General features: G+C 36.7%; 1 protein-coding gene across 37 annotated transcripts in view; it reads right to left on the reverse strand.

The window, feature by feature from the left end:
- Nucleotides 1-24057, reverse strand: part of EPS15 (epidermal growth factor receptor pathway substrate 15) — a 185398-nt gene that overhangs the window by 74872 nt on the left and 86469 nt on the right. For all 37 annotated transcript variants that reach the window (XR_013520058.1, XR_013520057.1, XR_013520055.1 and 34 more), the window contains one exon: nt 6221-6293. Coding sequence is in view for 31 of the 37 variants with exons in the window: in XM_078331704.1 (XP_078187830.1) it covers nt 6221-6293 (73 nt within the window). In the remaining 6 variants the exon portion in view is untranslated. The remainder of the gene's footprint in view (nt 1-6220; nt 6294-24057) is intronic.

The raw sequence follows: 24057 nt of genomic DNA on the forward strand, positions 1-24057 counted from the left end.
CACTCCAGCCTGGAGACAGAGCAAGACTCCGTCTCAAAAAAAAAAAGTTATACCTTTTAACTCTGTATTTCATATGAAACAGATGCAAACATATCATGTTAATAGTTCATATATATATAAAATGTTAAATATATAAAGTAAATAAAATATTTTAATAATTATGTATAATTAAGTACATAATTATTTTTATATATTTTATGTATAAAAAGATACATAATATACTTATATAATACATTATAGACAGTGGGGGGTGGGGAATTGGGGAGAGATAGCATGGGGAGAAATGCCAAATATAGGTGATGGGGAGGAAGGCAGCAAATCACACTGCCATGTGTGTACCTATGCAACAATTTTGCATGTTCTTCACATGTACCCCAAAACCTAAAATGCAATAAAAAAATAAAATAAACATTATAATATACAAGATGATATATAAATATGATTATATAATATATAACATAATATTCAGTAAATATCCTTATTAGCATTATTATTCTGTACCCTACAATCGTCTCTTTATTGCCTTCCCTTCATCTTTAAGCTCTTTCTTCTTGGATCTTCATCTTCATATAGGCCTCTGGGATGGACATAGGACTCTCCAATTTGAAAATACTCCTTTCTTGGCTGTTGCTGCCACTTTACCAACTTATTTTTGTCTACTTTTATTGCTTTGTGTGGCCATTTTTCCCCCCTTCCTATCTTTTTAGCTAAAAAGATAGGAAGTCTTTAATATAAATATATAAACTATATATTTCATAAGAAATTATAAATTATATGGTAAAATTTATATGATAAATTATAATATCTTATAATATGAAATATATAATTATATTAATAACATGGTATGTTTGCATCTGTTTCATATACAGTAAAAACAAACAAAAAGACACTAATTTATGAATTAAGCACTTAAAAACAAACCCAATGCATATATACTAGTACATCTATTTCAGAAGAATTATTAAATAGATAAAAGGGAATTTCAGTTATTTAGGTAATCTCACAGAAAGTATAAATTATTTGATTTTTTTAAAAAATAAAACCTCTATAGACTAACCTAAAACTAGAAATAATCAGATACATTATTTTATCTGACAGAAGTTTTAGGACTATTCTTAATATTAAAAATGTATCAACTGTAGCACAAGATGCTTAAAGAACAGAAAGCCTAACAAACTAGGGTGGGTATTAGAAAACCCCATTAACAGCCTGCCTTTATTTCCCAATCATATGCTTCCCAGTATGTTCTAAAGAGCATTATGGCCAGAAAAAGAATGCTGAGCTCATGTATCTAATTTTATTTCTATCTAAGATAACTCATCCCTCTTCATCTAAGAAAAAACCTAAGTGAATTAAAATAAAAAACATGGACAAGTACTCTGAATTACTAAATCATAACTTATAATGAAACAAATAACAGGGAACTTCTTTTACATAAGGGTAGTAAGAACAATATGAAGAAGTCTGACTTCACCATACCTACTGTGCTCTCAATCTTTTCTTCCTATGGGTTCTAGTTGTGTTTCCTATTTTAAATTTTATGTACAAAATAAAAGTTTATTCACTTCTATCGTGAACAGCTTCCTTAAATTTACTTCTAACTAACAATATATTACCAAAGATAATAAAAAAATATGATCCAAGGCACAATTTTTAAGCTCAAGGAATTCACAATATACAGAAAGAAAGATACTGTGATCTATACACACTACACAGTAATATATGGTTCATGCCATATATAAGTGGATACATATTCCTCTGGGAGTTCCGACACAGTAAATACTGGTGTAGACTAAGAGACAGAGAAGGGAAGGTTTAAAACAAGTGGTAGGATATGATCTGAGCTTTAAGGCAAGAGTGGAATTCACATAAGCAGGAAAGTAGAGAACATTCTGCACTATAACAACAAAAGGTATAAAAATGGGAATAAGAAGGAAAGCATATATGGCACACAGTTCACAGTCAGACAGTAAAAAAAGAGGAGGGTTTGTATTTTATCTTTTTCTCTGTCTCTGAGGTATGACATCCTCCCATCATTAAATCAGTGGCAGTGGACAGCAGTAAAGATTCCTACATCGGAGAGTCATGATACTAAGTTGGTTTAGGAGGAAAAGCAAGAGTGAACGGAGTGAGCCCTTTTTTTTTTGAGACGGAGTTTCGCTCTTGCTACCCAGGCTGGAGTGCAATGGCTCGATCTCGGCTCACCGCAACCTCCGCCTCCTGGGTTCAGGCAATTCTCCTGCCTCAGCCTCCCGAGTAGCCAGGATTACAGGCACGTACCACCACGCCCAGCTAATTTTTTGTATTTTCAGTAGAGACAGGGTTTCACCTTGTTGACCAGGATGGTCTCGATCTGTTGACCTCGTGATCCACCTGCCTCGGCCTCCCAAAGTCCTGGGATTACAGGCGTGAGCCACTGCGCCCGGCCCCGGAGTGAGCACTTCTGATATGACTTAAAGATTTTAGATATGAAATGATACAAGTGGCAGTAGTGAGAAAGAAAAATAGGAAGATTCAAACTAGAAACCAAGTTTTTTCAAAAAGATGATTCATTTTAGACATACTGATTTTCAAATGATAAATATCAAAATAGTTAACTGGAGATGTGGGACTGGCACTCAGGAGAGTTGAGAGTTTGATAAACACTTGGGTGTTATCACCATATGGATGACATGGGTATGGAGAAGGAAGGAAAGGACACACACAAACACACACAGAATCTGTCTGTCCATCTGTCCCTGGCAAAGGCAATGGAAGCAAAGATTCAGAGAGGTAGGAGGGTATCTAGGAGAATACAACCCAAGAAAGTGATATCCAATACAAGAAGGACCAACCAATTTGGCCTTAAGATTATTCCTGCCCTGGGGAGAAAATGTACGGTGTGGTATGGGTAAACTAAAGACTGTACAGGGTTGCTAAAAATATTGGTAGGGGGAAAAATGGCCATACAAAGCAATACAAGTAGAGAAAAATAAGTTGATAAAGAGGCACCAATAGCTAAGAAAGGGGTATTTTCAAATTGGAGAGGTCCTATGTCCAATAGGCCTATATAACGATGGATATCAGAGAAGAAAGAGCTTAAAAATCAAGAGACGGTAATAAAGAGATTGTAGGGTGAGAAATAAAAAAGCTAATAAGAACATTTACTGAACACTTACCAGGGGCTAATCACTGTGTGGGGCACTTTAGTACATTATCTCATTTTATTCTTATATCAACTCTTGTTTGTTATTTTTATTATCCCATGTTACATTAGATGAAACTGAAGTGTAGAATGGTTAAATTACTTACTTAAGATCACAAACCTAGGAAGTGGCAGAGCTAGAAACTGAATTCAAGTTTATTTGATACCAAATTGTTGCTACAAACCTCTGTTCAAAACGGTAGAAAGCAGACATACGGGACTGAATCTCTAAAATATTTGTCGACTAGTAAGAAGAAAAAATTTTTTAATAAGATCATACATGGGCAATTCTTTAAGGTAGAAAAGAATGTGAGTCTACCTTCTCCCCTTACGAAAAACAAAAACAAAAAACCCACCCAAACCTTAGACATTTGAGATAAAATGGCTTTTTACAATGTTTCCCCCTTGTAACTGGATCACTTTGGGCCTAATCTGTCCACAGAAACTGATAAACTGGTAGTATATCTCATTCAACTAACAGTGATCATATCATGAAATAAAATTTGAAATCATCTTCAAGAAAAAATCCTCAACTGAAAGTTTTCAAGGCAGTAATTCACAGAAATACAGACAGGAAACAAAAATTCATAAATTAATTACATAGAAGATTTCCTACTCTAACTGAATTACACTACATAAACACAAAATAAAATTTAGAGCTTTTGGCTTTAAACATTTGATTTCTGTGTTTGAGATATGAGCTAATATTATCACAGTTTGTGACTTTATTAGTATGGAGAAAAGCAAGAACAATCAAAAAGCCAAGTGTGGCAGATACTGATAGGTCAAAATTCCCTTACTTCTCCCTCCCTGTTGTCTTCATCTTGACATTTCTCATTAGCACTGCCATTAGAATGTGGGGTCACAAAGAAGCAATGAAATATACTCTCTTTGATTCTGTTATTTATTAATAGCTCCAGTAAGCTGCCTTTTGCCAGGGAAATTAGAAAGTAAGTACTGAGACTTGCAGTTATTTACAGACTTTATCCATATTATTTCCAGTCTACACCTCAGTACCAACGAGTAAATCAGAGTTACCTCAAAATAGGAAATGAAATCTACTTATTACCACTAATGGTAAGTTGTGCTTCAGAAAATTGAAAATGATCACTAATATTAAGAGTTTTAATTACTTGTAGATATCAATTGTCCACATCATTCTTAGTCTAGTGCTTCATTACCATGCATAACAAAGATACCTGTAGTGGGATGGAATAAAAAAGGAATCTACTGACCCAAATCTTTAATTAATCCATTAATTTGTCAATGAATTTGTTTTCAATGATTACTACTTGGTCTTTACTTACCATGGCCCAAGATGCCTTATTTAGAGAACTCTATTCGGAAAAATTGAACCATTTGGACTTCCTGTGCCAATCACACATTTTGGATTTTGCAAAACTTTAGGTTAAACATACACCTTACCATTGCCACTAAGTAAGAAGGACAAGCAAATCACGGAGAAATTCTGATGGACAACAAAACTTCTATAGTTATAAGAAACCAAATATTTAAGGATAGCCTACTTAAACTGAAGTAAACAATGTAAATTTTTAGCACTCTTCTAAATTTAAATGTGTATTTAAATTCACATCCTCAAAAAATGCAGCAGGGAAAAGCCAACAGGTAGATGTACTCAACAAAATATTGCCTACCACAAGAACCTATGTACTTTAAGGCAGTAATTGGCTAAATTTAGAAGCTGTTCAAGATTGTATCAGTAGCTACATCTATTTCTTTGAATTATAAAAACATTTGTAGATTATTTTATCTTCCATTTAAAAACTATTTTTAGTAATAACTGTTTAAAATGTATAGCTCTTTTGCATTTCCTAGGAAGCTCAAAAACTGCATGAAGCAATGTAATTCAGGTAACTTACCCTCTTATGCCCACCTAACCTCACTGCCAGAAAGAGAATTATATTGATGATGAACTCTTAACTTGCATTGACTTTAGGAAAATTCAAGTAAATATAATAAATGTAGTCACCCAATCAGAGAATTAACTTGCAACAAGAAGTCTCTCTGGCTTCTTCGGTTCTTTAGCAAATCATTCTCCCCACCCTAGCTAGCATAGTCCACCAGACAGACAATCCTAATGAATGTCCTGCATCAAAACAAAACAAGGGACCTAATAATTTAGAGTTTTTACTTATTTTTTAAAATTAGGAAATGCAGGATAATCCAACATACAAGCAACACATTAAGAAATGCCCATCCAAGAGTTCTTACTAGCAATTGCTACCAGTGCTAGTAGATAGAATACCTAATCTCCTCTATGTGCCAGTTGCAGCATTAAGGAAACAGTACCCAAATAACATGGCCACATGCACTGCTTACTGCTCTAAGTGAAGCACTGCTCAGTTTTCTCTATTTCTAATGTTAGAAACACTGCCACCCCCTTACTTTTAACATTTCCCAAACAGAAACTGAGGTTTTACCATCTTTTCTCTTTGTAAAATGAAACTATTTAACACAACACCTAATGAAAATGAATTAAAGCTCTTTATGCCAAAGTTTAAGATATGCTGGTTACTAAGCTACTCATAAAATACTACTTTAAATTGTTCTATATCATCTCCCACCCTACCAGTATTATGAGAAACAGTCCTTTAACATTCTGGGTCTCCTAGCTAATAAAAATCTCACATGCATGAAAAAGCACTTTGGTTTTTGATGATAATGATGAGATGATAGTCTCACTCTAATTTTACTGATGCAATAATATTAACATTGGAAGGCATGCAAACTTACACCTTTAATGATGTAATATGCAGGTGAGTATCATTTAAAAAATACTTTCAAAACTAGAAATCTATGCTGAAAAATACTGCTTTCTCATCGCAGTATAATCTTTGCAGGCCAGAATTCCAAACAAGGAATAATCATCTTACAAAAGATAAACATTCATATCATATAAACATTAGGTATTCCCTTGACCTAATACCACATCCAGCAAATATTAAATAACCATATACATTTAAAATGAATAGTCCTAAATCAGAAATGGAACACTATATTTTATGGTTCACTTACCTGAACCTCACTTGTCCTCTGTTTAATAGTATCTTCTTTCTCCTTAAGGTCCTGTTCCACATTATTCTTTTCCCTAGAAGACCAGCAAACAATGCAAGAATATTTTAGAACATCAGCTACAGCTGGTATGGTTATCCATCCTCCTAATCCTGAATCGCTTTTTAAATACATAGTGAAACATTCAATTTTTAAATGAAGGGCAGATTTTTCTACCCTCTTTTAATTATTTATGGAATAAAAATCAATATAAGCTCCGTTTGTAAAAAAAATTGCTTTCTCACTAAAATGTGGTGAAAAGAGAATAGATTAAAAAAGGAAGAGGAGAAAAATAATCAATGAAACACTCAGGTTTCACTGATGTCACTGTTGCTATGGAAATAGTGTCCAATGAAAATTGCTGGTGAAGAAAAGGAGGGGTTGCATCAGCTCTGTAAGGTTAACCCTTAGGTATCACTGTCAAATTAAATGAAAATGGCTAATAGAAACAGTCAACAATATTGAGGAAAAAGACATTTACTGAAGTGTTAATTTCCTCTTAAATCACTGGTGTGCATCAATTTTAGAATGAAACAACAGAGAAAATGGAAATACACAGACAATTTGCTCTTATCAAATACAACATCTCAAAAAAGCTATTTTAGGACCACATATCAAATTCGATTGATCAAATATACAAAACAATATATGTAAAGTAAAAAAAAGAACTACATCAGCATTTATCTCTTTTACTCTTCAAATCAAACATGCTGGGCTTCACTTTTACTTTGAAACATCATTACCTAAATTCTTGTATGCTTTAATCAGACCTAAATTGCTGTGAATAAATCCCAAGGAACCTTAGATTCAGAATTGCAAAATAAAGCTGTTTGTTTTGATGTAACAAATTTAACTGCCCATTTATATTTGTATGGAAATCACATGTGCCGGCACACACACCCTACCTCCCTTTACTTTCTTTTCTACAAAATCAGAGAAAAAGCCCAAAGAATTCTGCAGTGGTACATTTCTGGGGTTGGGGGAAAAGTAAAAAAAAGATGGCAACATGGAGAAGGGAAGATAGCATTTAACAAGTCCTCCAGATTGGAATAGCCAAGTTTCTCCTTTGAGCTTCAAGACTACGTTTCAGTTTCCATCTCGGACATAACCCAAAATTTAAGCTCAGGCTCCATTTAGCTCCAGCATAAAGGCAAGTGAGAAAATTATACCAAAACAGGTACTTAAGGGACAACTGCATGCTTCATTTATATTTCTCACCCTTTTTTCAGGTAAGATTTTAAATGTAGACAAAAATCAACTGTTTTGGATATGTAGGCACAATGTTCTTAAGATGTGTATGGAAGAAGGTATACAAATAAAGCTATTTGTACACTGTTACTTTTAAACATTGGAGATGGCCAAGGAACTCACTAACCATCTGTCAGATGGGTTGCAATGTGGGTCTCGATGTCGATGTCATAGAGATTTTAAACAGTCCCTTACCATGCGAATCATTGTTGCAGCCCGATCCTTCCATATCTCAACCTATTTATTATGCAGAGGCCACCCCCGACTTCCAACCCTTATATCAAATTAAGCAAAATCAATAAATAGAAAAACACAAGGGAAATAAATCTGAAAATACCCATCAAATTCTGCAAGCTCAATCTTGGAAACTTTCATTCCTCCTTATGTGAACAGATGAAGGTTTTCAGTCTTGCTGCAGCATGTTAGAGATAAGTCACATGAAATCTAGCACCCTCCCCCATCCCAAATTCTCAGAGGCATTCCATACAAGGTGAGTATCAACTCAGCTCCTAGTTTCTGAAAGTGGTTAATAACAAAAATATAAAACATTACACTGTCATAGGTCAGCAGCACACACATTTGTACTGAATTCTTTCTGCTCTACTGCTAACTGCTGTCACTGACAGTGTCTGCTCAGATCAAGTGTGCATGCAGGAAAACAGGGCTACAAGAAGGCAGTGAGCTGACTCAAAGTGGCCAAGACAGAAGGATGGGAGAGCAAAGGAAGGAAACTCATTTGGTGAAAATCCAAAACAGATTACAAAGGACTCAGCTCTAAACAGCACAGTCTATGTTTTGGTAAAATGGAGGAAGCTTGAGGAGTACACATTTCTCTTCATAATTTGGGGTCTATGGAGGAAGAAGGGGAAGGGGAGGAAAGGATGATGTTATCTCTAAACATATCCTGATGATCATTTCCAACTAAAAAAAAACATAGAGATCTTTAGGCATTAATTCGTCTTAGTATGAAGATCAATCAAATTTGCCTTTTTTTTTTTTTTTTTTTTTTTTAAGACAGTGTCTCACTCTGTCACCAGGCTGGAGTGTAGTGGTACGATCTCGGCTCACTGCAACCTCCACCTCCCAGGTTCAAGTGATTCTCCTGCCTCAGCCTCCCAAGTAACTAGGATCACAGGTGCACGCCACCACACACGGTTAATTTTTGTATTTTTAGTAGACAGGGTTTCACCATGTTAGCCAGGATGGTCTCAATCTCCTGACCTTGTGATCCACCTGCTTTGGCCCCCCAGAGTGCTGGGATTATAGGTGTGAGCCATTGCGCCCAGCCAATTAAATTTAACTTTTGTTTTACCTAACAAAACGCTGGTCTTATAATATTTCTTTTATTATCACAACCAAATGGTATAATATATAGTACTAAACAGAAAATTTTAAAAATTTAAATGTTCGATTATATCACCTTCTATTAAAAAAATTATGACTGAAAACCTGTTCTGTAAATCAGACTAAAAATCAAATAATTTTCTCACTGACCTTCTTTATAGTTTCAGAGATGCTCAGTTGTTATTCTGTTGTCTTGCAATGACACTGAACCTTTATAACTATTCTTCTCATTTCAGGCAAATAAAAATATCTAACCACATATTAGGTGCACTTAGGATGCCTGACCATATTTCTTACTTTCTCCCCAGTTTTGAACATGTATATTTTTCTACAGGTGATGGACACATAATCAATACAAGCATTATTTTTTACACTAGTAATTGAAAAACACTTCCCTTTAAGGATCTGTGCCACAATAAAAAGTAATATTAATATGCAACTTGTCAAGGAGCCCACCAATATATGTGGATAAGACAGATATAAGACATTATTTCAAAAATAGGTGCGTGAGGCTGGGCGTGGTAGCTCACACCTGTAATTCCAGCACTGTGGGAGGCCAAGGTGGATGATCACTTGAGGTCAGTAGTTCGAGACCAACTTGGTAAAACCCTGTATCTACAAAAAATACAAAAATTATCTGAGTGTGGTAGTGGACACTTGTAGTCCCAGCTACTGGGGAGGCTGAGGGGGAGGATCACTTGAACACAGAAGGCAGAGGCTGCAGTGAGCAGAGATGGCGCCATTGCACTCCAGCCTAGGCAACAGAGTCAGACTCTGTCTCAAAAAAAAAAAAAAAAAAAAAGGTGTGTGAACATTTTGCCCAAACCACCACTCATCCTCATCTTGGATGTCATGACAGGAAAAGCTACTGCCTTCACCTTAGTAATTTCCAGAAAAGGGAAATGAAATGATCCTACTCATTCTCTATTTTAGACTTTCTTTCTCATTCTTTTCGTTCTCAAGATGCTTGCACATCCTGAGGAATCCACAAGTACCAAAGCTATAAAGAACAAGCAAGGAATAAAGCTCCCTGGTATTCCAAAGGCTCACAGTTCTGATTCCATGAAGAAGTGAATCTGAACCATCAAGCAAGGCAAATCACAAGCTAGGCTTTCAGAAGCCTAAGGTTGATAAATACATAAATCTAATATAAAGTGGTCAAAAGTTATTCACAAGGACAGTTAGGCTGAGGGACCTTGAGTCTATGCAATCCACTTCAAATTTCCTAGACTCTATGTACTAGGAGTAGGGAGTAACCAGCTCTCTTAGTTTTTGATGCAATTCTAATATTATCAAATCCAAGATTAAATCATCTTCAAAGTCCTTCCCAGATACACAGGTTTATGTCTTTTTTTTCCCTAAACATCCACTGTTTTGTAACAAGAAAACATTAAAAACCAAAAATCATCAGAAACTAGAAAGCTGTGAAAACTCACAAAGCTGTATTTTTCAATTCTGAAACTTAGTTATAAAAATTTGCTTGGAGCACATTTAACCATAAAAATGGTATCACTAAGTAGCTTAACTGCCAATCTTTCTCACAAGCAAACGGAGAAAAGCATGTTATTCTCATTAGATAGTCTTGAGTAAGGCATCTGGGTCTTACAGAGAGCAAAAAAATAGAACAAAAAACTAGAGACCTGGATTCTAATCTAGCTCTTCTGAGAAATAGTTGTTCTCACTTTGATTAGGTCACTTAACCTTTCAGAGCCCTTGTCTTATTTTTCACATGTGGGTGTTAACATCTCTATCATCTCAGGATTTGCAAGGCGAAATATGTAAGATGTCAAGTAATTAATATTGAGCCTAAATATTAACATTACTTAAAATTTTAAATAATGGTGCAAGTAGTTTTTAAATTTGTTAAAAAGTATGAGTTATAAAAAAGGTTAGAGGCTGGGCGCATTGGCTCACACCTGTAATCTCAGCACTTTGGGAGGCCACGGCAGGTAGATCACCTGAGGTTGGGAGTTCAAGACTGGCCTGGCCAACATGGTAAAACCCTGTCTTTAAAAAAATAATAAAAAATAAAAAAAGATTAGAAAACATTGATCTACTGTAGTTACAGAATGAATACTGTCAACACTAAAATTTCTGCCCCCAAAATCTTATCTGATTATCATTCAAAATAATCTACTCTCTATTTTTAGAAAGTCACTATATGATTTTGAAACCCTTAGATTTGGAGAAAAGTAGGCTCCGAAATACTAAAATACTAACTCTATCATAAGTCACCTTATATCACTGTTGTAACAGCTATTTGTTCTGGCTGACCCTCTCTCCTTCTAGGATTTAGCAATCCTTTTAGGAAATTGCTCCTCTTTCTGCCTCTTCTAATGTCTTTCTACTCATATAGTTCAAACAGAAGATGCCACCTCTGTGAGCAACGATTGGCAAGAAATTGGCTCCTGGTTGAAGCTTAATCAGTCAAAGGACCCTACCCCACAATCACAGAGATTTATTCAAGAATGAGCCTGTAACCAATGCCGAAGCAGTCAGAATCTTTATCTAGGATGCCTTTATTTGGAACTGATAAAGTATTATTACCACTACCATATCTACTATCAATAATAATAACAAATTACAGAAGCTAGCATTCTAGGTAGTAAGTCCTGGCTCCTGTCACACTTCATTTTATAGGTTAATTTGGCTAGGCTACAGTACCCAGATATTTGGACAAACATGACCCTAGATGTTAACATGAAGGTATGTTTTAGGTGAGATTAACATTTAACTCAGTAGATTTGAGTAAAGCAGATTATCCTCAATAATGGAGATGGACAACACCCAATCACTTGAAGGCATTAAGAGAAAGAAAAGGTTCCCCAAAGAATAAGGAATTCTATCTCAGACTGTCTTTAAACTTGAGAGGCAACATTAACTCTTCACTGGGTCTCCAGCCTGCCAGCCTGTCCTATAGATGTCAGACTTGCCAGCTCCCATAATCTTTAAAAATTTCTTAAAATAAATCTCATTGTCTCCCTCTCTCTCTACATACATATACTTATATACATATCCTATTTGTTCTCTTTCTAACCCTCCTCCCCACCCACCTACACCTTTACTCTTCCAATTATACGGGGTCATCAAATTCTTCTTTTTGCCTAAACCAGCTCCGGCTAGGTATGTCATTTCATATTTTTTAAGCCTCCATTTTCTTCTCTTCAAAGAGGGGTAAAAAGACCTGTATCTCACAATTGCATACAGGGTTATATAATTTATGCCAACACATCTGGTTTATATATATGCTGAATAAACACCAACAAACTCATTTTATAAGTTCTAGTTTCTGCATCTATAAAATGAATATCTACTTTACAAACCATATATGGGACTGCTATAAAGAGCAAAAGAGAAAATACACAATAAAATCGAATATACCACTATGTAACTTATCTACTGAGTCAACAAGCATATACTGAATCCTATTACATACTTGTCACTGTGCTATACTTTAGGGATACATAAAAACAGTGAGATAGGCACCTGCCATTAAGCTCTTAATTCAGTGTATGTGAACACACACCTGGTGTGAGAAGTTAGGAAGACGAACATAAAGAGGTAATTACAATGCAGTATACTAGCTGCTACAACAGGTAAGCACTGTGAGATAGGTAAGAGTGCTATGGGAATATAGAGAATGGGAACTTGACTCTCCCTGAAAAAGGTTAGAAAAGGCCTGAAGGCAGGATGATCAATTGCCAAGTGAGGTGTGTAGATAATAGTGTCATGTTTATCAATATAAATTACTCCAGTCTGAGAATACTGTGTGAAAGAGGTGAGAGACTTCAGGGAAGCATTGAAAGAAAGAGTAGACATCAGGTAAGAAAACGGCATTTCAACTAGAGATAGAGTTTATATAAGAAAACACAGAGGATGGGCGTGGTGGCTCATGCCTGTAATCCCAGCACTTTGGGAGGCTCAGATGGGCGGATCAAAAGGTCAGGAGATAGAGACCATCCTGGCCAACATGATGAAACCCCCATCTCTGCTAAAAATACAAAAATTAGCTGGGTGTGGTGGCGTATGCCTATAATCTGAGCTACTCAGGAGGCTGAGGCAGGAGAATCACTTGAACCAGGGAGTCAGAGGTTGCAGTGAGTTGAGACGGTGCCACTGCGCTCCAGTCTGGTGAAAGAGCAAGACTCTGTCTCCAAAAAAACAAAAAACAAACAAACAAACAAAAAACCCACAGAAGATGTTGGCAAAACAGCAGTAAGAAGTAGACTAAGAAGAAACTAAGAAGAAAACTCCTCAAATTTGATAAAAGATCTGCATCTACAAATCTAGAAAGCTCAATGAACTACAAGTAGGACAAACACAAAGAGTTACACTGACACATAATCAAACTGTTAAAACAATCTTGAAAACAGCAAGCAAGAAGAAAAACAACTTGTCAATTTGTGATATAGAATCAATCCTTAATAAGATTAACAATGGATTTCTCAGCAGAAACTTGAAGGTCAGAAAGCAATGAAATGATACATTTAAAATGCTAGAAGAAAAAAACCTGTCAACTGAGAATTCTATACCCAACAAAACTGTACTTCAGAAAATGAGGGAGAAATCAAAATATTCCCAGACAAACAAAGGCTGAGGGAGTTCATTACTTCTAGATCTGCCCTATAAGAAATGCTAAAGGGAATCCCTCAGGTTGAAATGAAAGGATGCTAGATAGTAACTGAAAGCCATATGAAGATAAAAAGATCTCCAGTAAAGGTAAATACATGGGCAAATATAAAAACCAGTATTACTGTAATTTTGGTTTACAACTCTACTTTATACTTTCTATAGAATTTAAGTGACAAATAAATAAAAAAGAATTTATGAATCTGTTAGATGGCCAGATGAGGTGGCTCGTGCCTGTAATCCCAGCACTTCGGGAGGCTGAGGCGGGTGGATCACGAGGTCAGGAGTTCGAGACCACTCTGATCAACATGGAGAAACCCCACTCTACTAAAAATATAAAAAATTACCCAGGTGTGGTGGCACATGCCTGTAATCCCAGCTACCTGGGAGGCTGAGGCAGGAGAATTGCTTGAACTAGGGAGGCAGAGGTTGTAGTGAGCCAAGATTGCGCCATTGCACTCCAGCCTGGGCAACAAGAGCAAAACTCCATCTCAAAAAAAAAAAAAAGAATGTTAGTAGATATATAATGTATAAGGATACAGTTTGTGACATCAATAATATAATGGGGGGAGAATGGGCCAGGTGCAGTGGCTCACTCCTGTAATCCCAGCACTTTGGGAGGCTGTTGGGTGGATCATCTGAGGTCAGGAGTTCAAGACTACACTGGCCAACATGGTAAAACCCCATCTCTACTAAAAATACAAAAATTAGCTGGGTGTGGTGGCAGGTGCTTGTAGCCCTAGCTACATGGAAGGCTGAGGTAGGAGAATCACTGTGCCCAGGAAGCACAGGTTGCAGTGAGCCAAGATTGCACCCCTGCACTCCAGCTGGACATCAAAGTGAGACTCCATCTCAAAAAAAAAAAAAGTTGGGGGGTGGGTGAATGGAGCTGTATAGGAGCAGAGTTTCCTTTGTGTCTTTAAAGATAGAGTCTCTCTGTTTCCCAGCTGGAGTGCATTGGTGTGATCATAGCTCATTACAGCCTTGAACTCCTGGCCTCAGGCACTCCTCTTGCCTCAGCCTTTCCAGTAGCTAGGACTTAAGGTGTGCACCACCACAGGCAGCTAATTTTATTTTTTACAGAGACAAGGTCTCACTATGTCTCCATGACCTCAAGCAATCCTCCCACCTTGGCTTCCCAAATTGCTGGGATTACCGGCGTGAGCCACCACACCTGGCCAGGAGCACAGTTATGTATGGGACTGAAGTAAGTTGGTATCAATTCCAATTAGATTGTTCAGTTTAAGATGATAAAGTTTTGGAGATTTATAGCAGTAATGGCTGCACAATTTCTGTGAATGTATTTAATGAGATTAAGTACATTTAAAAAATTTTAAATTCCCAGCTGGGCGCGGTGGCTCACGCATGTAATCCTAGCATAGCACCTTGGGAGGCTGAGGGGGGTGGATCATGAAGTCAGGACATTGAGACCATCCTGGCCAACACAGTGAAACCCTGTCCCTTCTAAAAATAAAATTTTTAAATTAAAATTTACCACTTATATTTTTTAACCACTAACTGTACAATTCAGTGTCATTAACTGTACACTTAAAGTGGTTAAAATTTTAAAGTGGTAAATTTTATGTTATGTATATTTTATGACAACAAAAAATTAATGAAAAAGAAAGTAGAGAGATGAGAAAATTCTAGACACACCAACTTACCTAAGATGGAGGGTTCATGTGTGGTTAAACAACACTGAAATGGTAGATCAGAATAAGATTATAAAATAACTTCTGTACTAGGTAAAGACAAGCTTTTACTGTTGTTGTTTCTTTTTTTTGAGACAAAGTCTTGTGCTAAAGCCCAGACTCTGGTGAGATCTTGGTTCACTGCTTGAACCTCCTGGGTTCAAGCGATTCTTCTGCCTCAGCCTCCAGAGTAGCTCGGATTACAGGCACGCACCACCACACCCAGCTAAATTTTGTACTTTTAGTAGAGATGGGGTTTCACCTTATTGGCCAAGCTGGTCTTGAACTCCTGGCCTCAGGTGATCTGCCCGCCTCAGCCTCCCAAACTGCTGGGATTACAGGCATAAGCCATCGTTCTTAGCCAAGAAAGACTTAATATGCAGGAAATGGTGAATCCCTTAGAGGCAGGACCCAAAATTAGACAGTTCATGTTTTTAATCCCACACTTTGGGAGGCCAAGGTGGGTGGATCACTTGAGGTCAGGAGTTCAAGATCAGCCTGGCCAACATGGTGAAACCCTGTCTCTACTAAAAATACAAAAATCAACCGGGTGTGGTGGCGCACGCCTGTAATCCCTGCTACTTGAGAGACTGAGGCAGGAGAATCGATGAACCTGGGAGGTGGAGGTTGCAGTGAGCCAAGATTGTCACTGCACTCCTGCCTGGGTGACAGAGCAAGACTCCATCTCAAAAAAAAAAAAAAAAAAAAAACAAGAATTCACAGTCCACAAAAGCTTAAGTTAAAGTTTGAGGGCAAAGACATTTATTTTTACCTTAAGTTTTTAATTACTCTAAAAGTTGCCTTTGCCAGGCACAGTGGTTCACACCTGTAATCCCAACACTTTTGGGAGGCTTAAGTGGGAGGACTACTTGAACCAGGAGTTTTAGATCATGCTGGGTAATACAGTGAGATACCCCTCTCTATCATTTTTTTTTTTTAATTAGCTGGGTATGGTGGAACATGCCTGCAGTCCCAGCTACTCAGGAGGCTAAGATGGGAGGACTGCTTAAGCCTGGGAGGTCAAGGCTGAAGTGAGCCATGATCATGCCACTGCACTCCAGCCTGGGTAGCAGAGCCTAACCCTATCTCAAAAATAAAAATAAAAAAGATAAATAAAACTTGCCTTAATTATATAATCTGGGCCGGGCACGGTGGCTCAAGCCTGTAATCCCAGCACTTTGGAAGGCCGAGACGGGTAGATCACGAGGTCGAGAGATCCAGACCATCCTGGTCAACGTGGTGAAACCCCGTCTCAACTAAAAATACAAAAAATTAGCTGGGCATGGTGGCGCATGCCTGTAATCCCAGCTACTCGGAAGGCTGAGGCAGGAGAATTGCCTGAACCCAGGAGGCAGAGTTGCGGTGAGCCGAGATCGCACCATTGCACTCCAGCCTGGGTAACAAGAGCAAAACTCCGTCTCAAAAAAAAAAAATTTATATAATCTTTATGTGATATGTATTACTTCATTCTTTCAACAAATATTTATTGAAGGTCTACTGTATTCCAAACAAGATTGTAGTTGGGCCCCTATTTATAGTTTGCTGGGGAAAACTAATAGCCATTAATTATAAAAATTTAAGATAAATGCTATAAAACCGTGGGAATAACCATGTCACTATGGGAATAACTAATGTTCTTACTTAGTTCTGAGAGACTGGCTGTTTTTAATAATTTTATTTTTAAAAATAAGAGAATATATTTATGGGCATAAGTCACTGAAAAGAGAGCCTAACTAGAATCAGAAAAAAATAGAAACTTTGGGGTGTGACAAAGCATACCCTCTTAGTGGCAGGACCCAAAATTAGACAGTTCATTTTTCAAAAAAGGAATACAATTTTTTTCTTTTTGAGACTGGGTCTTGCTCTGTTGCTCAGGCTAGAGTGCAGTGGCACAATCTTGGCTCACTACAACCTCCGCCTCCAAAGTTCAAGTGATTCTCCTGTCTCAACCTCCGGAGAAGCTGGAATTACAGGTATGCACCACCATGCCCGGCTAATTTTTGTATTTTTAGTAGAGACGGGGTTTCACCTTACTGGTCAGGCTGGTCTCAAACTCCTGACCTCAGGTGATCTGCCTGCCTCGGCCTCCCAAAGGGCTGGGATTATAGGGGTGAGCTACCATGCCCAGCCAGAAATACAAATTTACTTTACAAATCCATAATAATTTATTCTATTTATCTAGCATGACAAAATGAGATTAAAAAAAAAACAGAAAAGAAATGTAAAACAAAACCTTGTTTTTCTCAAGTACAAAATAGGGATAATAAAGTTGATGGGCAAGATTAATTTATGTTACATCTAGAAAGACTCCAGAGCAATGCCTGGCACATAGTAAGTGCTAAATAAATTTCAGCTATTGTTATTATTACCATTACACTGTTTACTAATATAAAAGTACAGCATTTACTGGCTTTTTGAAAGCTATAATAAAGCACCTGGAGTGATAACAATCAGGACTCCAGTATGTCAGTGGAGACTGTGACTCTTAAATCCTCCAGGAGTTGAAATTTCTTGGTAGATGTTTTTCCTTTCCCAAGACAGACTGTAATACATCTCAACAAATTATTGCTGTATTAAGAGGTAAGTGCCGCTTAGCAAGCTACCAGACACAAAATAGTAAAGCAAATGAAATGCATAATAATTCTAACTCAGAAAAGAACAGGTCTAAAAAAAGACACATAGATTATGTATTTAATTAATTAATTAATTTTTAAATAGAGACTGGGTCTTGCTTTGTTTCCCAGGCTGATCTCAACTCCTGGGTTCAGCAATTCTCTTGCCTTGGCCTCCTAAAGTGCTGGGATTATACCATGCCCAGCCTATGTGATTTTTAAATGATCTAATAGGCACACATTAAAAAGCAAAAAGAAATGAGTGAAATTTATTTTAATTTAATATTTCAAAATGTAATAAAAATAAAAAAATATTAACGAGATACTTTACATTCTATTTTTTCATTATAAATCTTTGAAAGCCAGTATATTTTATACTAACAACACATCTTAATTTGGACTAGCCATATTTTAAGGGCTCAATCACCACACAGCTAGTGGCTACTATACTGGACAGCACAGGTTCAGATTTTAGCAAGGAGGTTTTCAAATAAGGAGAGTCTCCCAAAACAGAGGTGTAAATGATGAACTATACACTTTATGTGAATAGGAGTTAGGTTGTCTCCTTACGACCAAAGAAATGCGTATCACAACCTAGAGCTTCAATTATTTAAACAGTAACACCATTCTTAAGGCAAAGTCACAAAAGAGACCTTTTAGTGTCGGTCACAGATCTTTAGAGTGTCACAAACACATCAAGTTGGATCGTATAAGTAAAAGAGTTCCAGATTTGATAATATAAGCAACTCTCCAGACATAATGGTTTCTAGTGATATTTGAACTGAACAAAAACAAAAACATAAAATTTTTTAAAATTCAAATCATATGCTAGGATTTAGAAATTTTGAAAAAATCAGTTCTTGTTTATGACTGAAGTAGAGGTCTACATATTTAGGAACACGAAATCTGGCTACCTGGCTACATAGTTCCATTCTCTTGTCAACTAGAGAAATAGAGTTCATTCAGCTACTCTAACCAATATTTAGTGAACAACTATTGAGTAAATCCTGTACTCTAAGTGCTGAACTTGGTGTTGGGGATGATGACGATCAATACTAACATGTATTGAGAACTTATTATAAGCACTGTATTAAGCATTGTACATGGTTATTCATATTCCCATTTTACAGATAAAGAAACTGAGGTACAGAGAGTTAAATATATCCAAGTCATGTCAGGCAATCTGGCAATCTGGTTAAAAAGCCCATGCTCTGAAATACTACACTATATTGCCTCATTAGAAGTAAGAAGAGTTGGCCTGTCCCATCACAGAGTCAAGAGTCTACTGAGAGAGAAGGAAACTAAGAATTCTCTGAGCTGAGGTAGATAATCAGAGAAAGCTTCTTGGAAATGAAGACTTGTTCATTTCTTCATCTGAAAATCTGAAAGTTATTTACCCTTCAGGGATGTTACAAGAGCTCAACAAGTGCACTTATATAAAGAATATATAATACAATGCCTGATAACTATTATTCTAATTATCTATCCTGCTTACTGGCCCAGGATAACAAACAGGCCTGACAGGATGTGGCTTTAACTTCCTGATATTCTTGCTAAAAGGACAGAGACAGGAAGGAAATGGAAACTAGTAGATGACAAAATATTAACTCCTGCCTCAGCATAATTTACCACCACCACATTATCCAAGTGACTGAAGCAATCTCTTAGTATGTTTTGCCCTTTCCACTGCCAAGAACTTCTCTAACTGAGGCATTTTACTTTCACAGCAACAGCTCTCAAGAATGGGTTCACAGATAGTTTTTTTTTTTTGGCTTTTAAGTGAGTAAATTTATTTCTATGGGACAAATCTCAACAATTATTTTTCCCACAGATAATTAAGTGTCTGAGAACTCTTGAAATAAATGCAAAATGGTATCACAGACATACATGTTCTTTTTTTCTGTGGGCAGGGTATAACAGCCTTCATCAGATTTTCAAAGGGAATCCCTGACACAAAAACAGGTCTGCAATTACCATATGATCCAGCAATTCCACTTTTGCATATATACTCCATAAGAACTGACAGCAGGGTCTTGAAAAGGTATCTGTAAGTTCATGTTCGTAGCATTATTCATAATAGCTAAAATGTGGAAGCAACCCAAATATCCATCAACAGATGAACAGATAAACAAAATGTGGTACGTAAGTACAATAGAATTATTATTCAGCCTGAAAAAGGAAGGAAATTCTGACACATGCCACAACACAGATGAACTTTGAGGATATTATGCTAAGTGAAATAAAATAGCCATAAAAGGACAAATATTTCATGATTGTGCTTATATGAGATAGTTACAGTAGTCAAAATCATAGAGATAAAAAGTATAATAGAATGGTGGCTGCTGTGGGGAAAATGGGGGGGTTAGAATATGGGGAATTATTTAAATTATTATGAGGTTTCAGTTTTAAAAGATGAAAGAGTCTTGAAAATGAATGGTGATGATGGTTGCACAAATCTGTGAATATATTTCTTGTTTTTGTTTTTTTTTTGAGACGGAGTCTCACTCTTGTTGCCCAGGCTGGAGTGCAGTGGTATGATCTCGGCTCACTGCAACCTCCACCTCCCAGGTTCAAGCGATTTTCCTGCCTCAGCCTCCTGAGTAATTGGGATTACAGGCACTCACCACCATGCATGGCTAATTTTTGTTTTTTTAACAGAGACAGGGTTTTGCCATGTTGGCCAGACTGGTCTCAAACTCGTGACCTCAGGTGATCCATCCGCCTCAGCCTCCCAAAGTGCTGGGAATACAGGTGTGAGCCACCATACCCAGTCATATGAATATATTTCACACCACTGAATTGTACAGTTAAAAAATGGTTAAGATGATAAATTATTACGTGTATTTTACCACAATTTTTAAAATCGGAAAAAAACATAGGTTGGTAGAATATTAAAAAAAAAAAAAAAAATCAGGCCAGGCACAGTGGCTCACGCCTGTTATCCCAGCACTTAGAGAGGCCAAGGCAGGTGGATCATCTGAGGTCAGGAATTTCTGAGCAGCCTAGCCAACATAGTGGAACCCCATCTCTACTAAAAATACAAAAAATAGCTGGGCATGTTGGTGTGCGCCTGTAATCCCAGTTACTTGGAAAGCTGAGGCAGGAGAATCACTTGAGCCTGGGAGGTGGAGGTTGAGATGAGCTCAGATCATGCCACGCACTCCAGTTTGGGTCACAGAGTGAGACCCTGTCTCAAAAAAAAAAAAAAAAAAAAAAAAAAGAATCAGCCCACTAACCTTAATGTTCATGTGAGGATTTAAAAACGTTTTATATATAAAAATCCTTTCCTTGTTTTTTATTTATTTATTTTTTTTGGAGACAGAATATCACTCTGTTGCCTAAAAATGAACTAGAGTGTGGTGGCACAATCTCAGCTCACTGCAACCTCTGCCTCCCAGGTTCAAGCGATTCTCATGTCTCAGCCTCCCAAGTAGCTGCGATTACAGGTATGTGCCATCACACCCGACTAATTTTTATATTTTTAGTTGAGATGGTCTCCAACTCCTGACCTCAGGTGATCTACCTGCTGCAGCTTCCCAAAGTGATGGGATTACAGGTGCAAGCCATCACATTCAGCCTAAAATCCTTTCCTATAATCTTCAAAATAAGCTATTATTCAGAAGGTTTTTGCCTTAGTTCAACATTTAACACATGGCTTCTATTTTGCCATAAACTTTGCAAAAAGTAAGTCTGGGAAATATTCTAATATTTATAACATACTTTGAGTCATTCATTCAACCAACTAGCCTATCCTAATTCTACAGTGTCAGGTAATGTGTATGTTAATTTCTAGGCCTACTGAAATGAGTAAGACATAGCTCTTTCCCTTAGGAATTAAAACTTTACCAAAAAAGAAATATAAGAAGCACATAATCTAGTGGGAGATTTAAAAAAACCAGACAATTATGACAAGGTATAAGTGTTATAACAGTTGTAAATATAAAGACTATATAAAATAGGCTCTTAAATAATACGTGAAAAGAGTACAGAGGTTGGAAGGTAAAGTCAGGGAAGGCTTCCTCTCCCAGAGGAAATGCTGTCTAAACTGAGATTTGAAGAGTGATAAGTTCATCAGGCAAAGAATTCAAGAGACATTTCAAAGGTAGAAGACTAAATATGAGAATAAGAAAAATCTCAGGCTTCTAGCTTTAGTGACTAGATGAATGGTGATGTCACTGAGAAGGGAGATACAGAATAGAGGTGAGGGGAAGATTAGGAAAGTCATATTCTACCAGACATTCAGATGAAAACACTAGTAGGCAATGAAAAATACAGGTCTTGAACTCAAGTAAGAAATTCAGGTATTTGATGAGTGTTATACCACAACTACCTGTATTGCTTTTCCTTAAGTTAAAAATATCATACTAATGGCCAGGAGCGGTGGCTCAAGCCTGTAATCCCAGCACTTTGGGAGGCCAAGGCGGGTGGATCACAAGGTCAAGAGATTGAGAGCATCCTGGTCAACATGGTGAAACCCCGTCTCTACTAAAAATCAAAAAATTAGCTGGGCATGGTGGCGCGTGCCTGTAATCCCAGCTACTCAGGAGGCTGAGGCAGGAGAATTGCCTGAACCCAGGAGGCGGAGGTTGCAGTGAGCCGAGATCGTGCCACTGCACTCCAGCCTGGGTAACAAGAGCAAAACTCCGTCTCAAAAAAAAAAAAAAAAAAACAACTAATTTAATGTAACTGGCATAATTAAATCATTTAATTAACAGCAAATGTTGAAGAAATCACAGAAAAATTTTTAAAAATATACCAAAAGGTATCCTGCTGCAAGCTCCCAATATCTTATATTTTTCTACTAGAAACAATTTGGTGAACTAAAGATGAAAACAATGAAATCTCATTTTCTGACCAATAACAAAGAACATTCTTTACCCAAATAACTCAAGATTATATATAGCTTTCAATAATTCCATTGGTTTCCAATGCTCGAAACAAAGTACGATTCTAAGAAACATATTCCTTTTTCTATTATGCATTTATGTATTTCCTGAATTTTATAATGAATATGTATTATAGCCATCATTAAGAAAAAATTGTAAAGAACTATATTCATTACACAGTAATTACAACTTCACATCATACATACTGTTTACTTAGAGGTTTGATACCTGGACTAAAAAAAAAAAATTTTTTTTTTTTAGAGAGAATAGTCTCACTCTGTTGCCCAGGCTGGAGTGCAATGGCTCACTGTAACCTCTGCCTCCCAGGCTCAAGTGATTCTCCCAACTTAGCCTCCCAAGTAGCTGGAGTTATAGATGTGCGCCATCATGCCTGTCTAATTTTTTGTATTTTTAGTAGAGATGGGGTTTCACCATGTTTGGGCAGGCTGGTTTTGAACTCCTGACCTCAAGTGATCCACCCGCCTTGGCCCCACAAAGTGCTGGGATTACAGGAGTGAGCTACGGTACCCAGTCCCTGGACTAAAACTAGGTATCTTCATCTCAAAACCAAAAAGAGCTGGTTAATATTTTGTCAGGTAACCATTTAATAAAAGCCACAAACAAAATGTGTTTAAATTTTTTTTTCCTGTTTTTGGTCATACTCATCGCATTCTTAAATATTAATAAAAAATTTAAAGGCTGAAGAATTTTAACTTTGCATGGAAAAAATGGTTATTCACAAGAATACAAACCAAGGTTTTTATAATGTAATACCTTGAAGACTTGGTGATAATGACCTAATACAACTACTTATAAAAGTGTATTTTAACAATAATTTCAGCATGGGGATGAGTCTATGACATTAACAGAGTTGAGAGATGATGTAAGTTTGCCTATACTGTAGATCTCACCTAAAATAAAAAGTCTAGGGAAAATATTTTCACAAATGTCAAATCATATATAAATACATCACACATTTATAAAATGTGACTACACCCTAAAAACTAACAAGGTTTTGAAATTCTCTGATTTTCATAATAAGACAGATTCACAAAGTATTAAATACATTATTTTCATATTGTCAGCTGTCATTTACTGTAAGACTGACACTGGTACAACTTAACATTATAGTTATTAAAAGTTATTGAAAGATTAGTTGGCCAAAATGTAACAAATACATTTTTGACAGCAAGAGCATTTTATCTATAATGCTCTAATTCCCATTAAAACTCATTATAGAAATATTTTACACATTAAACAAGTACACTTGAAGTCAAATCAAGCAAGTCCTAGAACACTGGTATATGTATCCATTTTCATGGGCTTAAGAGGCCCAGAAGACAAGTATTGTCAAATCTACCTGCTATAATATGTATATTACATATATAAGT

The sequence above is a fragment of the Callithrix jacchus genome, chromosome 7, assembly GCF_049354715.1.
Source record: "Callithrix jacchus isolate 240 chromosome 7, calJac240_pri, whole genome shotgun sequence".
Classification (NCBI taxonomy): domain Eukaryota; kingdom Metazoa; phylum Chordata; class Mammalia; order Primates; family Cebidae; genus Callithrix; species Callithrix jacchus.